At 50.6% G+C, this 19,242-nt stretch overlaps 1 protein-coding gene across 2 annotated transcripts in view; it reads right to left on the minus strand.

The window, feature by feature from the left end:
• Positions 1–19,242, minus strand: part of rreb1a (ras responsive element binding protein 1a) — a 43,468-nt gene that overhangs the window by 14,577 nt on the left and 9,649 nt on the right. The window contains exons 2-6 of one of the 2 annotated variants that reach the window (XM_084703036.1): positions 10,503–10,670; positions 5,211–5,327; positions 4,869–5,122; positions 3,585–3,674; positions 3,033–3,196 (exon numbers count right to left, since the gene is read on the minus strand). In XM_084703036.1, the coding sequence (XP_084559162.1) occupies positions 3,033–3,196; positions 3,585–3,674; positions 4,869–5,122; positions 5,211–5,325 (623 nt within the window). In that variant the 5' untranslated portion in view covers positions 5,326–5,327; positions 10,503–10,670. The remainder of the gene's footprint in view (positions 1–3,032; positions 3,197–3,584; positions 3,675–4,868; positions 5,123–5,210; positions 5,328–10,502; positions 10,671–19,242) is intronic. The other variant, XM_084703035.1, reaches the window with a different exon arrangement.

Here is a 19,242-nt window from a genome sequence, read left to right on the forward strand (position 1 = left end):
CACTCTCTCACTCTCTCACTCTCTCACTCTCACTCTCTCACTCTCTCACTCTCTCACTCTCTCTGTGTCTCTCACTCTCTCTGTGTCTCTCTCTCTCTCTGTGTCTCTCTCTCTCTCTGTCTCTCTCTCGCTGTCTCTCTCTCGCTGTCTCTCTCTCGCTGTCTCTCTCTCGCCGTCTCTCTCTCGCTGTCTCTCCCTCTCTCTCACCATCACTCCCTCCACCCCTCCTCTCTCTCTCTCTCTCTCTCTCTCTCTCTCTCACCATCACTCTCTGTCTCTCTTTGTCTGTCATGCCATCTCTACCCCCCTCCTCTCCATTTCACTATCTCCTCCTCTTTCCCCTTTACCTCTCTCACCCTTTGTAGCGGGAGCTTTTGCTGTTGTTCACCTGAGACCTGATAAGACTGATACCAGACTGATACCAGACTAGTCCCAGACTAGGGCTGTGTATAATCTAAGGTTCATCATCCATTCTAACAAGTCTCAATTATTACATCTGACCACCTGAAAGGATGACAAACATATTTACAGAAAACCACTCAAAACACAAAAAAACACACAATCACAACCCCACAACCAGAACATTAATTATCATAATTATTTGTGCATTTCTATGCTTGTTTTGTAATTTAACGTGTTTACCTACTGAATGACCACCTGAATAAGGTTTGTCTGAACAGAATCCCATTTCTGAGACATATTGTAGTTAGCTCCTACATTCAACAGGTGTGTCTCTCTTGTCTCCCTCTCTTCCCCCTCCCATCTCTCATCCTGATTCGGTTTCCCTGCACCGCCACAAGGAGGTCAGAGGGGGCGCTGTGCAGTTAGAACACGGTCCCAGCCACGGCAGCAATGTCACACCAAGGGCACACATGCCAACTCACAACCAACTTTCCTCCTCCCTCTTTCTCTCCTCCTCCCTCTTTCCCTCCTCCTCCTCCTCCTCCTCCTCCTCTCTCTCTCTCTCACCCACTCTTTACACCTCTCTCTCTTTTTCACTCTATTAGTGCTCAGAACTTCAGAGTGCACAATTGAAGAGTTAATGCAAATAAAACAGCCAATCCGATGCCTCTACTCCTAGTCCCATTCACAGCCCATAATAGGATAATGGGATGTCTCTCCTTGGCAACCAAGCGGCCTCATCACAACAACAGTCTCCATTCCATGTGATGCTTTGGCACAAAATGGCCTCCTGTTTGCCAGACACACACACACAGCTCATCTGTTCACAACACTACGCTAGCTACCTTGGACTACTGTTCTGGCTGTGGAACATTGTCAGTTTGAAGCCTGAATCGTTTCCAAGCTCAAAGGTAGTCCTGGTAGAACATGCAGGGTTGGAAGTGTCCTTGGAACCAGACTAAGAGCATACAGTTTTCCTATCCCAACTGTGTAGTGTCTTCTAACACTACAGGGTGTTCCGCACACTCCAGATAAGAACACACACCCAGTCAGCCTCTAGCGAACACACAGACAGTCAGCCTACTCTCATTCCATCCTACCCACCTCTCCTCATTCCAGTGGTGGGGGGAGGAATGGAGAGAGAGAGAGACAGAGAGAGAGAGAGAGAGAGGGGGGGGGGGGGGAGAGAGAGACGTATGAAGGAGATGGCTCAACAACTTATGTCTCAACTATTACACTGGCCTAAAATGAAATCACTTTACACAGGCTCCATCACGCACCCACACACAAACACACTCACATCTCCCAACCCCCAACAACGAAAGAGGAAGTTAGTGTTTAACCCTGCCATCAGTCAAGCATGCTGGGAGCAGATACCCCAATCTGTGTGTGTCGTTAAAGAGGTTCTCAAGTCATCGTCCCACTTCCTGTGGCTTTGCTTTCCTCAAACAAGCAACCAATGGCACTGACCTCCTCAGCACACACACACACACACACGAGACCATCAGACAACGCCCAGTCATTTATCTCTATGCTGCAGTCACCCCCCACCCCTCCCCACCCTAACCTACAAGGCATCACCAATAGGTCTGTGACTAGACATCGCCAGGAGGCCTCAGCATTATCCACAACTTCTCTCTCCATCTCTTCTCGCAGTCTCTCTCTCTCAGTCTCTCTCCCTCTCCATCTCTTCTTTCAGCTTCTCTCTCTCTCCACCTCTTCTCAGTCTCTCTCTCCCTCTCCCTCTCCATCTCTTCTTTCAGCTTCTCTATCTCTTCTCTCAGTCTCTCTCTCTTTCCATCTCTTCTCTTAGTCTCTCTCTCTTCTTTCAGTTTCTCTCTCTTATTTCAGCATCTCTCACTCTCTCCATCTCTCTCAAGTCTCTCTCTCTCTCTCCATCGGTTCTCTCAGTCTCTCTCTCCCTCTCCAAAGTTAAGACCCCCATTTTGCTTCGTCCACAAATATTTTTTCTTCTTATCCTGCCCCCCTTTTCTCTCTCTCCCTCAGCATATCTCCCTCTTTCTCTCGCCCCTGCCCTCCCTCTCCTCTCTACCTTACACAGACTTGTTTGTTTCCAGATTAGCTCTCTAAATCCTACAGTGGGATGTGTTCTTATTCAGGCCAAGGGGCCCTGTTAGCTCGCCGGCTCACAGTTGCTAATAGCAGATGCTGCTTTCAAATACAGCAGAACTGGACGTTCAGTTTTAGCACTATGCTAACAATGATTGTGAATGGGCCAGGGCTGGTGCTATGCTGACCGTGGTAGTAAATGGGCCAGGGACATCACTGTTTGTTCAATTCAAACTTTATTTCAGACTCACAAGAGGGTCCATGACTAAACTATGCTAGCAGGAGTGGTGAATGGGCAGGGGTCAGGGCAGGACTGTACATGTGGCGGGGCGGGGCAGCAGACACACCTGGGCAGACAGGGCTCTAGGAGGAGTGTCGACAGAAACACAGCAGGGCGGCACTGCTGTTAATTCTCAGCTCTATGTGCTAAAGCGGGCTGGTGGGGAGGGGCAAGGCAAACAAACGCGTGGGGACTGAGGGGAGGAGGAAGGGGACAAGAAACAAGGTAAAGGTGAGGAGAGAGGGGGAGACAGAGCGAGAGAGAGACTATATGTGCGTACCTGTGCATGTTGCCGTTGGTGGTGAAGGTCTGTCCGCAGACAGAGCACTTGTAGGGCCTCTCTCCACTGTGCACCAGCATGTGGCGGTCTAGCGAGGAGGCGGAGCTCAGGGCCTTCCCACAGATACTGCAGGAGTGATCGGTCGCTCCGTTCTCAGAGTTGTGCTGTACACGGAGGGAGGGAGGGAGGGAGGGAGGGAGGGAGGGAGGGAGGGAGGGAGGGAGGGAGGGAGGGAGGGAGGGAGGGAGGGAGGGAGGGAGGGAGGGAGGGAGGGAGGGAGGGAGGGAGGGAGGGAGGGAGGGAGGGAGGGAGGGAGGGAGGGAGGGAGGGAGGGAGGGAGGGAGGGAGGGAGGGAGGGAGGGAAACAAGGCAGGAGGGACAAGAGACACAAGGGAGGGAGGGAGAGATATGGTAAATACAAAGTAAAGTACAAAAACTTTGTGTCTAGCAGTGCCTGTCCTGAGGCAGAGAGATGGTGGTGGTGGTGGTGTGTGGAGCAGACAGCCGTGCCAGTACCACTGGCCGGCCACAGGGGGTGCTATGCCTGCTGACCTGTCTGATGTGCATGGTGAGGCCGTGCTGGGTCATACAGTTCTTCTCACACAGCGGGCAGATAAAGGCTGAACTGTCATCTTTGGCATCCTGCAAACACACACACACATACAAAAGATGTAAGATTAAGTAAATAGATATATTTGTGGTGTGTGCGTGTGTGAGAGTGAGAGAGGAATAAGGGCTTCCTTGCTCACCTTGAGCATGGTGTAACCTGACACCAGTCTCTCCTCCTCCCTCCCTCCTTCTTCCCTCCCTGCCTCCCACCCTTCTTCCCTCCCTCCCTCCCTCCCTCCCACCCTCATCTCTTGTTGACACTACAACTGATCATTAACTGTACTGCTGGCCAAGGTATAGCAATGCATTCTAAACACACTCACACATCTATCCCACACACGTATTTCTCTCAAACACACAATCTTTGTCTCACTCTCCCTCTTTCTCTGTCTCTCACACACAAACACAGTTTCTAGGAAACACTTCCCTTTCCTGTCTGGGAGGCCTGTAACAGGAAGTAATGCGCGAGGCACATTCCAGACCTCAGAGATGTAAACATTCCAGACCTCAGAGATTCTTTTCTCATCTCGCCGCTCACACACACACACACACACACGTTCTGATGCTAAATCTGTGTAGCGAGGTCTCCTCCTCAAATGATAGTGTGACATAATCTGCAGGATAACGTGCTGTAATCCTGCTCTCTCACTGGAGGAAGGCCGGCTGTTCCACGGCTATTCAAACATTGAAGCAGGTGAACCAGGAGGGGCAACGCTACTGTAGGAAGGTCCTCATTCAGTGTGTGTTTGGGACAGTTTGTCTGAGTGACACCTGTTTGGTCCACTGCCCCCCCCCCCCTCCCCACACACCCTTTTCCGTTTGCCATGTGGCCAGAGGACAAAAGGAGGATTGACAGAAGAGAGGGAGGGACGGGAGGAGGAGGAGGAGGAGGGAGAGGACCATTTGTCGCCCCTCGTTTAAAGCAGGGGTCATGAAAGAGACAGGAGTGGGTGAGGGAAGAGGAGAGGAGAGGAGGGGTGGGTCACCTGCTCTTCCACATCTTGACATCTCTTTATCCTGACACACACAAACACACATGCACACAGCTGGATGTGAGCCAGGGCATTATGTCAAAATAGTTCCTGTTCCTCTCCCGCAGCCAGTTGTTCATCTCTCCCTCTCTCTCCCTTCCTCCCCCTGTGTGTGTGTGTGTGTGTGTGTATGTGTGTGTGTGTGTGTATGTGTGTGTGTATGTATGTGTGTGTGTGTGTGTGTGTCCTCCCCCACCTGGTTCTTCCGAGCGTTGCGGCTGATGCTCGGGGCTCTGGTGGGTGTGGTCTTGCTGGGGGTGGAGCTAGCGGAGGTGGGGTCTTCAACTCCGTTGAGCTGATTGGCATTCATCACCGTGGTCATCATGGCATTGATGGAGGAGAGGTCCACACCTCCGTCCCCTCCTTCCACCTCCTCCCTCCCGTTCTCTCGGTTCAGTCCTCCTTCCTCCTCGTCCTCCTCCTCCTCCTCTTCCATGGCTCCGTTGCTCCCTGGGGAGAGAGAGAGGATAAGGACCAGCATGTCTCACACACACACACACACACACGCACACACACACAGTCTCACAGAAACACACACCTGTAAGGTCATTGTGTGTGGAGTCTGAGTTCTCTTGTTGCACAGAAAGCTCCGCCTCCTGTGAGGTCAGCTCCTTGCTGGCTCCTCCCCCTGGGCGCTCTGAAGCGGTCTCCATCACTGTTCACACACACACACAAACATACACACACACACACACACACACAGTGAGCCGGCATGTCATGTGACATTTCCAGGAAGTAAAGCAGCCAGCTGAGTCATGGTATGGTCACATGACTACTGTGCTTCGCCAGTCACACAGTAGAGTCAAAGTACACCCAAGTACACTTACATGTGTGTACTAGTTTGTGTGCAGGGCAGGAAAGAGGGTTAGTACACAAGCTAGGAGAGGATGTGACCTTGTGTCAGAGAAAGACAACAGTTTGGCACAAAGCCCAGTGGACAAGAGTTTAATAATATACCCTCTTTGGTAGAAGCCACACACACACAGTGTTTTATAGACCAGACACCTGTTGGGAAAGATGAGGAGAGGAGGTAAGGGAAGAGAAGGGTAGGAGAGGAGGGAAGGGAAGGACAGCAAGGGAAAGGAGAGGCTCCTAATTGCTGCTTCCTGTTTCATGGCCCCACAGGAAGTCTCCATCCGGACCAGGCCACTTCCTCCTCTCCATAGAAGAAAGAGTGGGAGGGAGAGAGAGACATCCATGTGTGTGTGTGTGTGTGTAAGGATGAATGCATGATTGAAGCTGGAAGGGTAGAGATAAGTAAAGTCTGACGTTCAAATATGAAGGGATGAAAGAGGTGAACTTACAGGAAGACAGCTCCCTGTACATACTGTATTTGGCTGGTTGCTCTGACTATAGCTTCTAAAAACTGCTTCTTGCTGAGGGATTGTCAACACACACACACACACACACACACAAACACACATATACAGGAGGCTGTTACCAACAGATCTCAGGCTTAGTGGATTTGTTTTCTTTCATTAGCCTAGTATCACCCCTCCATCCCTCTTTCTTAACCCCTCCCCCTCCCCCCTCCCCCGTAGCTGTTCTGTGATTGGAGGATCCACTGCTGGGGCAGCACTTCTTACACCCTGCTCTGACAGACAACAACAGATGGTGGGAGCAGGAAGACGAGAAGAGGGGAGGAGGAGGAGAGATGGAGGAAGAGAGAAGAGGGGGGGAGGAGGAGAGATGGAGGAGGAGAGAAGAGGGGGGGATGATGAAGAGAGGAGAGACGGGATCCAGACCTCTGTGAGGGGGTGGGGGGGGGGGGTTGGGGGCGGGGGGGGGGCTGGTGACTGCTGGTGTTTCACAGCAGAAGGCTGCACTTGTCAGGGGGAGGCCATCACACACTCACCGAGGGCAGAGTGTGTGTGTGTGTGTGTGTGGGGTGGGGTGGGGGGCACAGGGGCTGCTGTTACTACATCTGTTCCCAGCAGTCACTCTCACTCTAGCTTTGACACCTACCCACAACCCCCCACCCCTCCCCCACCCCCCTCCCACCCCAACATGCACGCACACACGCACACGCACACTCCTGGCATTCTTGCACATCCTTGTAAAAAAGAGCCCTGGGATCACACAGTGAGGGTAGTAGAGAGGCTACTTAGTCAACACGGTTGTGGGATGCGTGCGTGTGTGAGTGTGTGTGTGTGTGTGTGTGTGTGTGTGTGTGTGTGAGCAGCAGCGGAAAAGTTGTCTCCCTGTGCCAAACACCAGCAAACAGGAATGCTGACCCATCCCATCTCTCTCCTCCATTTTGTCTCGTTGGCTTCTTCTCCCTTCCCTCCTCTCCTCTGAGGAGTCCGTGCTGAACTCTGTTCTCCTCACAGCAGCCTTCCCTAAATCACCCCGCAGCCCTCACGTGGGTTCAATCTGGCAACCCTATCCCCCACACACTCCAACACACCCCAATCTGGCAACCGTAACGTTCTGCTGACCATGCACAGAGGTCAGGGTGACTACCATAACCCTCCTACTGTGAGGGGGGGACAGGACACAAACACACACACCTGTGAGGGAACGTAACCCAGTGACAGAACACTCAGAGGAGGATGTGGGAGTTTTGTGTGAGGCTACACGCGTGTGTGTGTGTGTGCCAGACTACTGTCATCATTCACCACAGGAAAAGAGAGAGACAGGAGTGAGTGAGAGAGAAACAGAAAGAAAGAGAGAAACAGAGAGACAAAAGCTCAGTCAAATGAGCTGTTGGTCAGTCACAAACGCAAACAACAGACCAGGAAGTCTTTGGTGTAAGCACCTGAATCTCCTCCTCCTGTCTGTGTCCCTCCCTCCTCCTCGTCTGCCCCTCTGCCCATCACACTGGGTGGGGGGTGTCTGGAGGTGGACAAGGAAGGACGGAAGGAAGGAAGGATTTTAAAACTAATTGGAATAAAGATGAGCAAGGTTGGAAATGGTGTTAGGGTTTGTTTACTGTGGTAATGCAGGGCCCAGGTTCACAGATGGGAAGTAACAAAGTACGAATACTTTGTTGCTGTACTAAATTAGGTTCTGGTATCAGTACTTTACTTCACTATTTATGATTTAAAACTTTTACTTTCATTTCTTACATGTTTTACACAAATATCTGTACTTTCATTTTCATTTTTTTACTCAAATTTTCAAACCAGGCTCTTTACTTTAGTTTTCAAGTTTATGTCATGGCAGATTTTTACTTTTATGTCAGAGACCATCCTTCTTTACTGGGACTTGAGTCTAAAAAAGTGTTTTGAGAACATCAAATTTGAGCAGTCTTTCTAAACATTCAAATTGTACTTGAGTGAAGGATGTGAGTACTTTTGCCATCTCTGCTCAGGTTATGTGTGTTTGTTGTGTGTGTGTGTGTGTGTGTGTGTGTGCGCGCGCACATCAAAGAAAAGCTAGTCAGCTCACTCTAGGTTAGGTAAAGACTTGAGGGGGCTGGTAGTTGAGTGATGGAGAGGGATGGGGGAGGAGAGAGGGATGGGGGAGGAGAGATGGACAGGGGATACCGTGACCATATGTTGCGTATTTATTACTACATCCCCTCTCTCTGTCTCATGTCTCTCCTCACACCTCTGAACTAGCTATGCACACACACACACACACATATCACAAAACTGCAGTGTTAACATCCAGTGGTCTGGTTGTTAGCTAGGCTAACATGAAAGGCTAACTGAAGTGTGTGTTTGTGTGTGTGCTATGTGGGAGGCGGTGCAGGCAGAGTGTTGAGGCATGACGCTCTCCTTAATCACAACAGGAAACGCACCCTCCCCAGTCACAAGAGCCCCCCTCTTCTGTGTGTGTGTGTGTGTGTGTGTGTGTGTGTGTGTGTGTGTGTGTGTGCGTGTGTGTGTGTGTGTGGCTGATTGATGAGAAGAGACCTCTCTCTCTCTTCCTTTTCCCTGCTTCCCCGTGAGTTTAAGAGGACCACCCCTCCCCCCTTTCTCCCTGTCTCTCCCCCCTCTCATCTCACACTCAGTTACTAATGCCCTTCCTCCCCCTCCTTCCACTCCACAAAGTTTTCTGCTGCCCAAACTTGTTGCTCACACACACACAACAGGAGAGGCGAGAGAGAGATCGGGAGAGAGAGAGAGAGAGAGAGAGAGAGAGAGAGAGACTAAACAGGCTTGAATGCACATAGTGAACACCAACACATCAGCATTCCAAAGCAGATGTACCAGGTAGCCTGGTTCACACACACCATTTCTCTATCTCTCTCTCACCCTCCCCCACCTCTCCCAACACAAACACACCCAACTCCCTGGTCTTTTAAATCTCTCTCCGTCCTTCAGTCTGTCTGTCCCCCCCCCCCCACCCACCCCCCAACCAACCTCAACTTCATCCCTCTGTATCAGTGTCTGCCCCCCCCCCTCCTCCTCCTCCTCATCTCCCCCCTCCTCCCCCGGACCAAAGGTCAGAGTGTCGGTGTGGTTCGATGTTTGCAGAAGCAGAGAGGGAGGAGGAGAGGAGGGCCAGACAGAGAGAGGGGGGGAGAAAGGGGGAGGAGGGGAAGACAGAGAGAGGGGGAGGAGAGAGGGGAGGAGGGGAAGACAGAGAGAGGGGGAGGAGAGAGGGGAGGAGAGGAGGGGAAGACAGAGAGGTGGGCGAGAGAGGGGGAGGAGAGGAGAGGAGGGGAAGACAGAGAGGGGGGGAGAGGGGGGGAAGACAGAGAGGGGGGGAGAAAGGGGGAAGACAGAGGGGGGGGTGAGGGGGAGGAGAGGAGGGTAAGACAGAGAGGGGGGGAGAGGGGGAGATGAGGGAAAGAGAGAGGGGGAGGAGAGAGGAGGGGGAGGAGAGGAGGGGAAGACAGAGAGGGGGGGAGAGGAGGGGAAGACAGAGAGAGGGGGGTGAGAGGGGGGGAGGAGACGAGGCTACAAAGACCCTCTTCTCTGCTTCATCTTTCCTCCATTTCCCCCTTGCCTGAAGGTTTTTTTCCCCCCCCCTCTTCCTCCATCCCTCCCTTTCATACCTTCATCCACCCCTTAACTCCATTTCTTCACCCGGTCTCTTGCATCATCCTGTCTATCCGCCACATGTTTCAAGGCAGTGATTCCCACACAAGCTAGACCAGGCCAGGAAAATACTCAGGAGAAACTGGCTTGCCAAGCTAGGTAATGCTAACATGACAAGAAGGTTTCAAACAACAGACGTGTTTCTGTGCTTTCAACAGCTAACACCTGGTGATGGACACAAGCACACACACACACGCGCGCATGCTCAGGACATCTGCACGCTCCGTTAGAACATCATAAAGATATCAGACACCAAATCGTCACAATTAGGCAAGATGAAGAAATGAATGAATGAAAAAGTGAAAGAATGAAGTGGTTTAGCCAGAATGACTGGATGGGAACTGGATGGTAAGGGTCATGAAAGAGCGGGATGGCCATCGGGGAAAAAATGATGCGAAAAGTTCAAGTAAGGAAGTATATCCTGGATGCAAACGCAGTGCTGGACGGGCACGAAGGCTGAGGGCGAGAGAAGCGGTCATGCTGAGGTGAGCGTCGCCACGGCGACGAGGGACATGGGGACAGCCGAGAGAGTGTGAGCAGCTCTGCTCTGGATGGATGGGAGGAGGAGGAGGAGGTCAGAGAGGGAGGGGTGGAGTGAAGGGTGGCCACCGTGCCTCTCGTGAGGAAGAGACGCACGGTGATGTGGGAGCAAGATGGATGGATGAATGAAGGGAGGGGAAAAGAAAGAAAGACAAAAGAGGAGGAGAGAGACGCACTAGGAGAATAGAGTATTGAGGGGATGGAGGAGAGACTGAGGCGCGGGCGGAGGGATGGAGGAGAGGAGGGCGCGGGCGGAGGGATGGAGGAGAGCAGGGCGCGGGCGGAGGCGGTATATTTACCCGTCCAGAGACCCGGGCGAAAACGCAGCTGGGCTCAGAGGCGGGGTCGAGGGCGGAGCTTGGGGGTGTGTGGTGGCGAAGGGGTGTGGCTTGGGGTGGCGAGTAGGAGGAGTCCCACCTCTCGCCCGCCTGCCTGCCCACTGGGCGTGTCAGCGCGCTCTGCTCACACTGCAGAGAGAGCACAGAGACCACCTTTAACACACAGACGAACCGGGGTCACACAAACTGTTGGCGCTTTTTCACAGCAGCACAAAACAGCAACATAATCAGGGCTATTTGGTGTGTCAGTGTGTGTGTGTGTGTGTGTGTGTGTGTGTGTGGTGCAGACAAGGGCATTCTTAAACACACTACTTCCCCGTGTACTTACACAAGGCTCCCTACATCTACAACCCGTCTCTCTTTCATCACATACACACAAGTTGTTGAACACATATGCGAACTAGTCAGATTACTTTTTTGCATCGCTGACTTGTTTGCTGGGAGTAGCGAGGCTATTCAAATGAGAGGATACTGCTGTCCTGAAATACATGTCGCACCACGAGAACAACAAAAAACACTTCCTGTTATTTGAACTTTTATTATCTGTAGTTATGGAGGCAGGGCTGAACGCCACAGAATGTTCCCGGTCATGTCCATACCTATAGAAACACACTACCAAGAGTGATTCACCCACCAGTCACCGCCGTGTGTACATGTGCAGGGCTGCTTGATTGAACAGTTTGTGCAGATAAGGATGCTGGAACTTCAAAGAGAGGCCCATCCCCAGGCCTCTCCCTTCTCCCTGCCCCGTGCTGTACCCCCTGATTGGTTGAAGCAGGACTCAGGGAGCCAATGAGCACTCACTGAATGGTACAGCAGCTGAGATGGAGATTTTCCCAACAAAGAACTGGGTGAGCGAGTTAGACCAGATTCTCCCTGCCTCCTCTCTCAGTCTCTCTCTCTCTCTTCTCCCAGTTTCCCTTCAGTTTGCTTCCTTTCCTTACCCAACCAGTCTAACCCCAAGTGTTTCCCTTCAATCTATATTAGATACTACCCCTTCTCTCACCCCCCTCCCTCGCCCTCCTCCCCGTTGATATGGTAACCTCTCCCTAAAGTAATTGATACAGGGGAGATGCTGGTGTGAGGAGCAGCCAAATAGTGATCTCTCCTGCTGACAACTGCTCTCTCACTCACTCTTTCCCTATCTCTCTTTATCTCTCGTTCTATCCCCCGCCCGCCCTCCCTCTCCCTCTCCTGCCCCCACACTTGTCTGTGCCTGTCATCCAGCCACACAGCAGCCCCACTGCATTCCTGCTATGGCACATACACATACACACACACACACACACACACTTTTTAAACCAATATCTTAGAGCAGGCGTAGGCCAACTTCTTCATCAACAAAAACTAACAACTGCACTTGCATGAGCTCATTCTATGCTGTAAAATGTGCTAGTAAGTTAATGTCTCAAGTGAAAGGGACTATAGAGATTAAGAGGGTGACAGCACGCTAATTATCCTAGCCATAGAAAGCCCAGTTGTTCCTATGGAGGTTTAGCAGGTATTAGCATGCTAATTAGCCTAGCCATGGACAGTCCAGTTGTCACCTTGTCATTATTGTCTAGCTTTGTTCTGCTGTGTGACAAGCCAAAGTTAGCAGTCCTAGCCTCTGCTTCTACCCCCTGCTTCCCCCCTACCCCCCACCCCCACCCGTTAACAGCCCCATTCCCACTAGACTTGTAATTAGCAACTCTTACCAGCCACTAATCTGATAATCTCTTTCTTTACTCCCTCCCTCCTCCACCCATCTCTCATCCCTCCATCTTCCGCTCCCTCTCATCAGCCCCTCTTTTCCCGTCCCTCTATTCATCTCTTCCCATATACCCATTCCAGTCTTTCTCTCCAACTTTCAAAATTATTTCTAACTAGGTCTTAGTGGGTCCATGTCCTTCCAGACAGGTTTAACTGGTCAGTTGTCCGGGAGACCAGAGGCACAAGATGCTGTTACTATGCCACTGCACACAGTAAGTAGGACTAAGCTGTTAAATCAGAAAAACGGCCGCGCGCATGCACACACACACGCACACACACACACTGACAGAGAGAAAGAGCTTGGGGGTGGGAGGGGGGTGGGGTCCTTAGTCGTGTGTGAAGCAGCTGTCCTCCACCCCCCTGGCGTGTGAGAGAGAGAGACAGAGAGAGAGAGACAGAGAGAGAGAGAGAGAGAGAGAGAGAGAGAGAGAGAGAGAGAGAGAAGAGAGAGAGAGAAACACCACAGGTGTCAGAGACAGCCAGCAACTTCTGGAGCCCTCTCCTCCAACACAAACACTGGCCTTTATTCTTCCTTCTCCCTCTCACTTACACACAAACACACGTGCACACACGCACACACACAACACATGCTAACTTGGCTAGAGATGCTAACCTGCTGGCTGCTAGATAGACACACACACACACACACACACTTTTGGGGAGCTTTTCTTTTCCAAGCAGAACAAAGAGTCATGCATCAATAAGACTGTAAAAAGACATTGTGCTAAAGCTAGCTGTAACTCTGCTAGCCAGCATTGAGAACCATTTCTCTTTCTTCAGACTGAGGTCACTTGGCTGTGTAACAGGGAGGGAGAGATGGAGAAAGGAAGGGAAGAAATGAAGGGATAGATCATTTTAAAAGGAGAGCTAGGGGAGGAGGGAGGGATGGATGGAGAGAAGGGTGAAGAGATGGAGGATCCAGTTTGACAGGATGCCTCGACAGAGAGAGAGAGGAGGATGGGGGCCATTACAGCCACATTTAGCCACTACGCTAAAACTGTGCGTGAGCACACAGACACGCACACGGTGGAGGTGGGGCTTGAGTGCCAATGCAGAATGAGTGTTGACAGATGCCAGCCCTGACAGCTGCCTGAAAAAAAACATATTTCTCACTCACACACACACTCACACACACACAAACAATATCACAGCCTGTACACCTCTCTCCTCCTCCCAGTCAGACAGACACACACACAGCTCCAGTCACTCTGATCCCCATATTAACCTTGGCTCCATGTCACACACAGGAGGTGTCCTGTGAGAGTCTGAAAACACCTAATGTGTGTTTGACTCACAGGAACATACCGATGGGATTCACCTCTTCCTTTCTCTTTATCCAACCCTCTCCCTCCCTCCCTCTCCCTCCCCCTCCCCCTCTCCCTCTCACTCTCCCTCTCTCCCTCTCTCCCTCTCTCCCTCTCTCCCTCTCTCCCTCTCCTCTCTCTCCCTCTCCTCTCTCTTTCTCTCCTAGTTGTCTTCACAAACTGAATCTAGTAGGCTACACATAGTCTAAGCATCTAAAACAAGAAAGGTGACATTTTGAGCATGTTGAAGAGAAGTGATGTGGTGTAGTTACTAGTTAACTTGAGTCATCCCTGAGAGGCGTGACTGTCCTCGCTTCCTCATTCTGAACTGCCCCTTCAGGAAGTTTCTCTTCTCATCAATGAAAGAAAAAGATACAAATCCTGTACAAAAAAAAGGTCACATGGGAATGTCTCATCTCTCCCTCCCTGTTTCCAGGCCCTCCTTCCTCCCTCTTTCCTCTGCATCTCTTGTTTGCTCCTCAGTTCGGTTGTGTTTCTTCATCTCTGTAAAGTAGCTTCATCTATGCCATACTTACTAGTGCAAATATCACTCTGGCCAGGCCGGACAAGACCATGCCTGACCCAGGCTGACCAGACCAGAAAAGACCATGCCTGACCCAGGCCAATGTAGTTCAGCTCTGCTATTCTGGCCCAGTTGTCTTATCTGGTCAACAAATGGTCCATTCAGTTACATCTGCTCTAACAACTCAACTTCATAAATCCTTGACACACACAACTTTAGAAACAGTCATCCCCTGACAAACACACGCACTTAATAACTATTACACACACAGGCACATGCACTCACAACCCATGGACACTGGATAGAACCCATGGACACTGGATAGAACCCATGGACACTGGATAGAACCCATGGACACTGGATAGAACCCATGGACACTGGATAGAACCCATGGACACTGGATAGAACCCATGGACACTGGATAGAACCCATGGACACTGGTCCAACACAAACAGCAGTGTTCAGAGGGAAAACCACTTCACTTTCTGTTCAGTCAACTCAATTAATGCACGTAGCCTAAAAATTAAGTTACTAGTACTGGAAACAGCCAATCCCAGGCCGCTATGTGCAGTGTTGTCAGGGAGACAGTGAGAGAGTGAGAGAAAGAGAAAGGTTCAACAACATTCCTTAACAATAGGTCTAAACCTGAGTGACTATCTCACTCCAACCCTCCCTCTCTGACAAGCCCTAGCAGCTAGGCTCAGGTTTGTTCAGCACCTGAAACACAGAAGGGAGGAGAGTGAGTACGTGTGTGTGTGTGTGTGTGTGTGTGCCTCCAGGCATATACCGGCAACAAGCTCATACATGCCAAAGCTGACAGAGACCTGGACTTACTCAGCACACACACACCCTTGTCACACCGATTAGTCTACCAGAAAGTATGGTGTGTGTGTGTGTGTGTGCGCTCCTCCCATACAAAAGCACTGCTTGTCCAGTTGCCTAATCTTAAAGAGACTAGGCGTTTCTGATCTGAAACCAGTCAGGCAATCTCTCTATCCCTCTCTCCTTCCATCTCTATCACTCCATCTCTGTCTGTCACTCTCCCTCCATCTCTCTCTCCCTCTCTACCTCTGAGTTTCCCTCTCTCTCTCTCTACAGCGCCTGGAGCCCATTTACAGCTTGGGATAGTGTGTGTGTGTGTGTCTGTGTTTTCTGTCAGAGAGCAGAAGTCAAACGACTGGAGGGGGATTCACAACCAACCAGCCCCAGGCAAGAACGCCTCTCTCTTTCTCTTCCCTCTCTCCATCCCTCTCGCTCCAGAACTCTTCTCGCCATAATAGCTCTCTTTGTGTAGCCAGGAAGAATACACCCTTCATCTGAACTGACTAGGGTTATCCCTCTGTCTGTCTCCCCCTCTCTCACACATGCACACACACACCGACCACACATGATTTGTGGCAGTCAAGCTTTTTTTTTTTTCCTCCCCCAAAGAGGACAGCTACTGTGGTTTGTGAGAGACAGACAGAGACACAGACAAGGCGAGACACTTAGCAAACTCAACAACTAGATGGCTCAGTTCAGCTGAGGCACCTCTCATTTTCTCTCTCTCCCACCGTCCGTCCTTCTAAATAGATCACTGAGCCAGCCTCTCCCTCCTCCCCCTCTCCTGTTGGCTTCTCTTTCCTTCTCTCTCACTCTGAAGTTGCACACTCTAAAGACAGATGCAGGCCAAAGTACAAGGCCAAAGCACCAGCCAATGGCTGCCCTCCTTCATTACGATCCACCCACCTCTACTCCACAAGCCCCTCCCACTTCTCATACACAAACTCTGCCCAGCCACATGGGCCTAAGCCCCTCCCCTTTGGCTGCAGCCAATCGGAGCTTCTGAAGCCAGCTGTTGATCGAGGACAGGCTTGTGAGTGACGGAGGAGTGAAGAAAGAGGCGGAGACACTTTGGGGGGGGGGGGGGGGCTGCTCACACAGCAGGGGTTATCCATCACACCCCTGAGGCACACACACGGGCACACACACAAACTCTTTTTGTTTTGTTTTTCTCTCTCCTCTCTCTGCTACACTGAAGTGACTCCTCTAGCATCACATCATGTACTACTCCCCTCTTCCATCACCCTCCTCCCCCTCTCCTCCCTTCTGAAATAAGAGTCACATTGTGTTTTGTTCCTCCAGTCTGGAACTCCAGCAGAGTAGGGCCCGCTCGGTGGCCAGCGGCCCCAGGACGTGAGCTCCTACAAGGGCCTGATTCATCCTGAGGGAGGGGGTGGAGGCCTGGAGGTAGAGGAACTTCACATATCCTCCCCAGACCACTATGGTCCTCTAGCAGGTCCCTGGTCACCCTAATACTACACTACGAGACTACAGGGACACCAGCTACCAGCGAAAGCTGGACAACTCGACACTTCTCTCTGCCGCTTTTTCCTCCATCACTTTTTACTCTCTTTCACGTTCCCTCTCACCTTCTCTGCAATTTCAGTCCATTCATCTCGACTCCCCTCCTCTTTCTCTCTCCTGCCACTCTGACAAGCAGGGACAGAGAGAGCTCTGTCTAGAGCCAGGTTCCAGCTCCCAAGCCATCCTCAACATGCAGCTAGCTGCTAGAGAGCATCATCATCTGTTAGCACTTAGCATCTACCATTAGCAGATACTTGACCTTTATCCTGTAGCATGGTCGCCTGTTAGCCTAGCATCATTTCACATGCAAATACTTAGTTTGTTTTTAGCCTCTAGCTAGCATGTAGCATTATCATGATGTGGAAGCTAGCATTTAGCGTTAGCATGGTGTGGTAGTTAGAATCTTGTAGACCACTCCCTGGTAGGATGTCAAGCCCCAGTGCAAAGGGCCTCCTCCTCCTCTTTCGATAAAGAAGTTAATGTTTACAGGAACAGCAGAACAGAACGATAAACTTTGACTACATTTCTGCCCTAAATTATCTCTGGTTTTCTGCCTCCATCTTTCAGTCTCTCTGCCTCTACCTTTCAGTCTTTTTTTCCTCTCTCAAGCTGATCATTGTTTTACTAACACACACACACACGCAACCCCTCCCTATCTCTCCCCTTCTTTTGCTTTGACTTATTATCCCTCCTCCAAGTTCAAAACTTCTGACGCCTGAAACAGTTTAAACCACCCATTCTCCTCTACACACTCCTAACAGACACCCCCTCCCCCCCAACATAGTGGCCAGTGCTTATCATAATTACAAGAACCTGAAACAACATTCAGTATCCACCACTTCCTGTTGAGGCAGGAAGTCAGAGACCGTCACCAGTCTTCAGGGATAGGCCATTTCCTCCTCCAAAAAAAAGGATAAAAACGACAGAACTGACAAAAGGGGTTATTTTCCCTCTCATCTCTGTCATTTTTGTTGCTCTTACAGTCTTCAATATACTGTAATCCCCCCCCCCCCGCTCTCCACCTTTCTCCTCCTCCTTTTGCTTCTCTTTCTCACAATCTACCAAAGCAGACATCTTCCCTCCATCCTCTGCTGCAGATGAGGTAATCAGAGTAGAGACAGGCAGACAAACAAGATGGCCGCCGCTAATCTCTGCTCTTACAGGAGTCTGCTTCTTACACTCACTCGTAGTCTCCATCTTAATTCTATGTAATCACAGCTGTGTGATGATACACTGATACACACACACACACACACACAGGAGTGTGTGTATGCACGTCTGTGTGTGTCAGCACAGTCAGCATTACAGTGACCTTGTCTTGAGCAAACTGATACTAAACTGCCAGTAGGATACAAGTAATGACAGGATTTCTACTGAAACACAAAGGATGACTCAAGGATAACTGGGGGAGTCCATAATACCAGATCGTCTCAAAAGGTGTTTATAAGAGCAAAAAAAGAGAGGAAAAAGGAAAAATGGATGAGAAGGGAGAAAAGAGGAGAGTAACCTAGCCTGATCTGCTGTTACGTAAGTGACCTGATGATGATGGCTGGTTCACCTGTCTGTCTCTTGTTCACCTGTCTGTCTCTGGTTCACCTGTCTGTCTCTGGTTCACCTGTCTGTCTCTGGTTCACCTGTCTGTCTCTGGTTCACCTGTCTGTCTCTGGTTCACCTGTCTGTCTCTGGTTCACCTGTCTGTCTCTGGTTCACCTGTCTGTCTCTGGTTCACCTGTCTGTCTCTGGTTCACCTGTCTGTCTCTGGTTCACCAGTCTGTCTCTGGTTCACCAGTCTGTCTCTGGTTCACCAGTCTGTCTCTGGTTCACCTGTCTGTCTCTGGTTCACCTGTCTGTCTCTGGTTCACCTGTCTGTTTCTGGTTCACCTGTCTGTCTCTGGTTCACCTGTCTGTCTCTGGTTCACCAGTCTGTCTCTGGTTCACCAGTCTGTCTCTGGTTCACCTGTCTGTCTCTGGTTCACCTGTCTGTCTCTGGTTCACCTGTCTGTCTCTGGTTCACCAGTCTGTCTCTGGTTCACCTGTCTGTCTCTGGTTCACCTGTCTGTCTCTGGTTCACCTGTCTGTCTCTGGTTCACCTGTCTGTCTCTGGTTCACCTGTCTGTCTCTTGTTCACCTGTCTGTCTCTGGTTCACCTGTCTGTCTCTGGTTCACCTGTCTGTCTCTGATGAGAGAAAGAAAAGAGGGAGATGTGTTCTCCTCCAGGTTGATGATTGTCTAGGTAGATCTACCATCTACCCTGGCTCACCTTTAAACTTTATTTCTGTGGGGTGGGGTGGAGGCTGACAAGAAACAGATGGAGAGAGAAGACTAGAGTGATAAAGAATGCAAGAAAGAAAGAGATGAATTAGTTGGACAGTGCAAGAATATTAGATCTAAAAAAGGAAGAAGTGTTTGATTGATGATATTCCTCTTTTAAACTTTTAACAGACAAACAACAACAAACAATCAACTTTAAATCTACAACTCTGTTTTTAGTTATTTTTCACTGGATTGTCTAATAATTTACTGTGTGTGTGTGTGTGTGTGTGTGTGTAGGGTGGGGTGGAGGCTAGGTTTCAAACCAAAGAAAGGGTTGTGAGTCTTTGTGTCTCCTGCCTGCCTTGAGGGCGTCGACACAGCCTATCACAACCTGTACTCCCAATGGGAGCTTTGTGTGTGTGTGTGTGTGTGTGTGTGTGTGCGTGCGTGTGTGTGTGTGCATGTGTGACAATGGAGAGGACACACCTAGGCTAGTCCTATACCCCTCCCCCCCACTAAAACT

Source organism: Hypomesus nipponensis, chromosome 8, assembly GCF_054491055.1.
Source record: "Hypomesus nipponensis isolate SF chromosome 8, ASM5449105v1, whole genome shotgun sequence".
NCBI lineage: Eukaryota > Metazoa > Chordata > Actinopteri > Osmeriformes > Osmeridae > Hypomesus > Hypomesus nipponensis.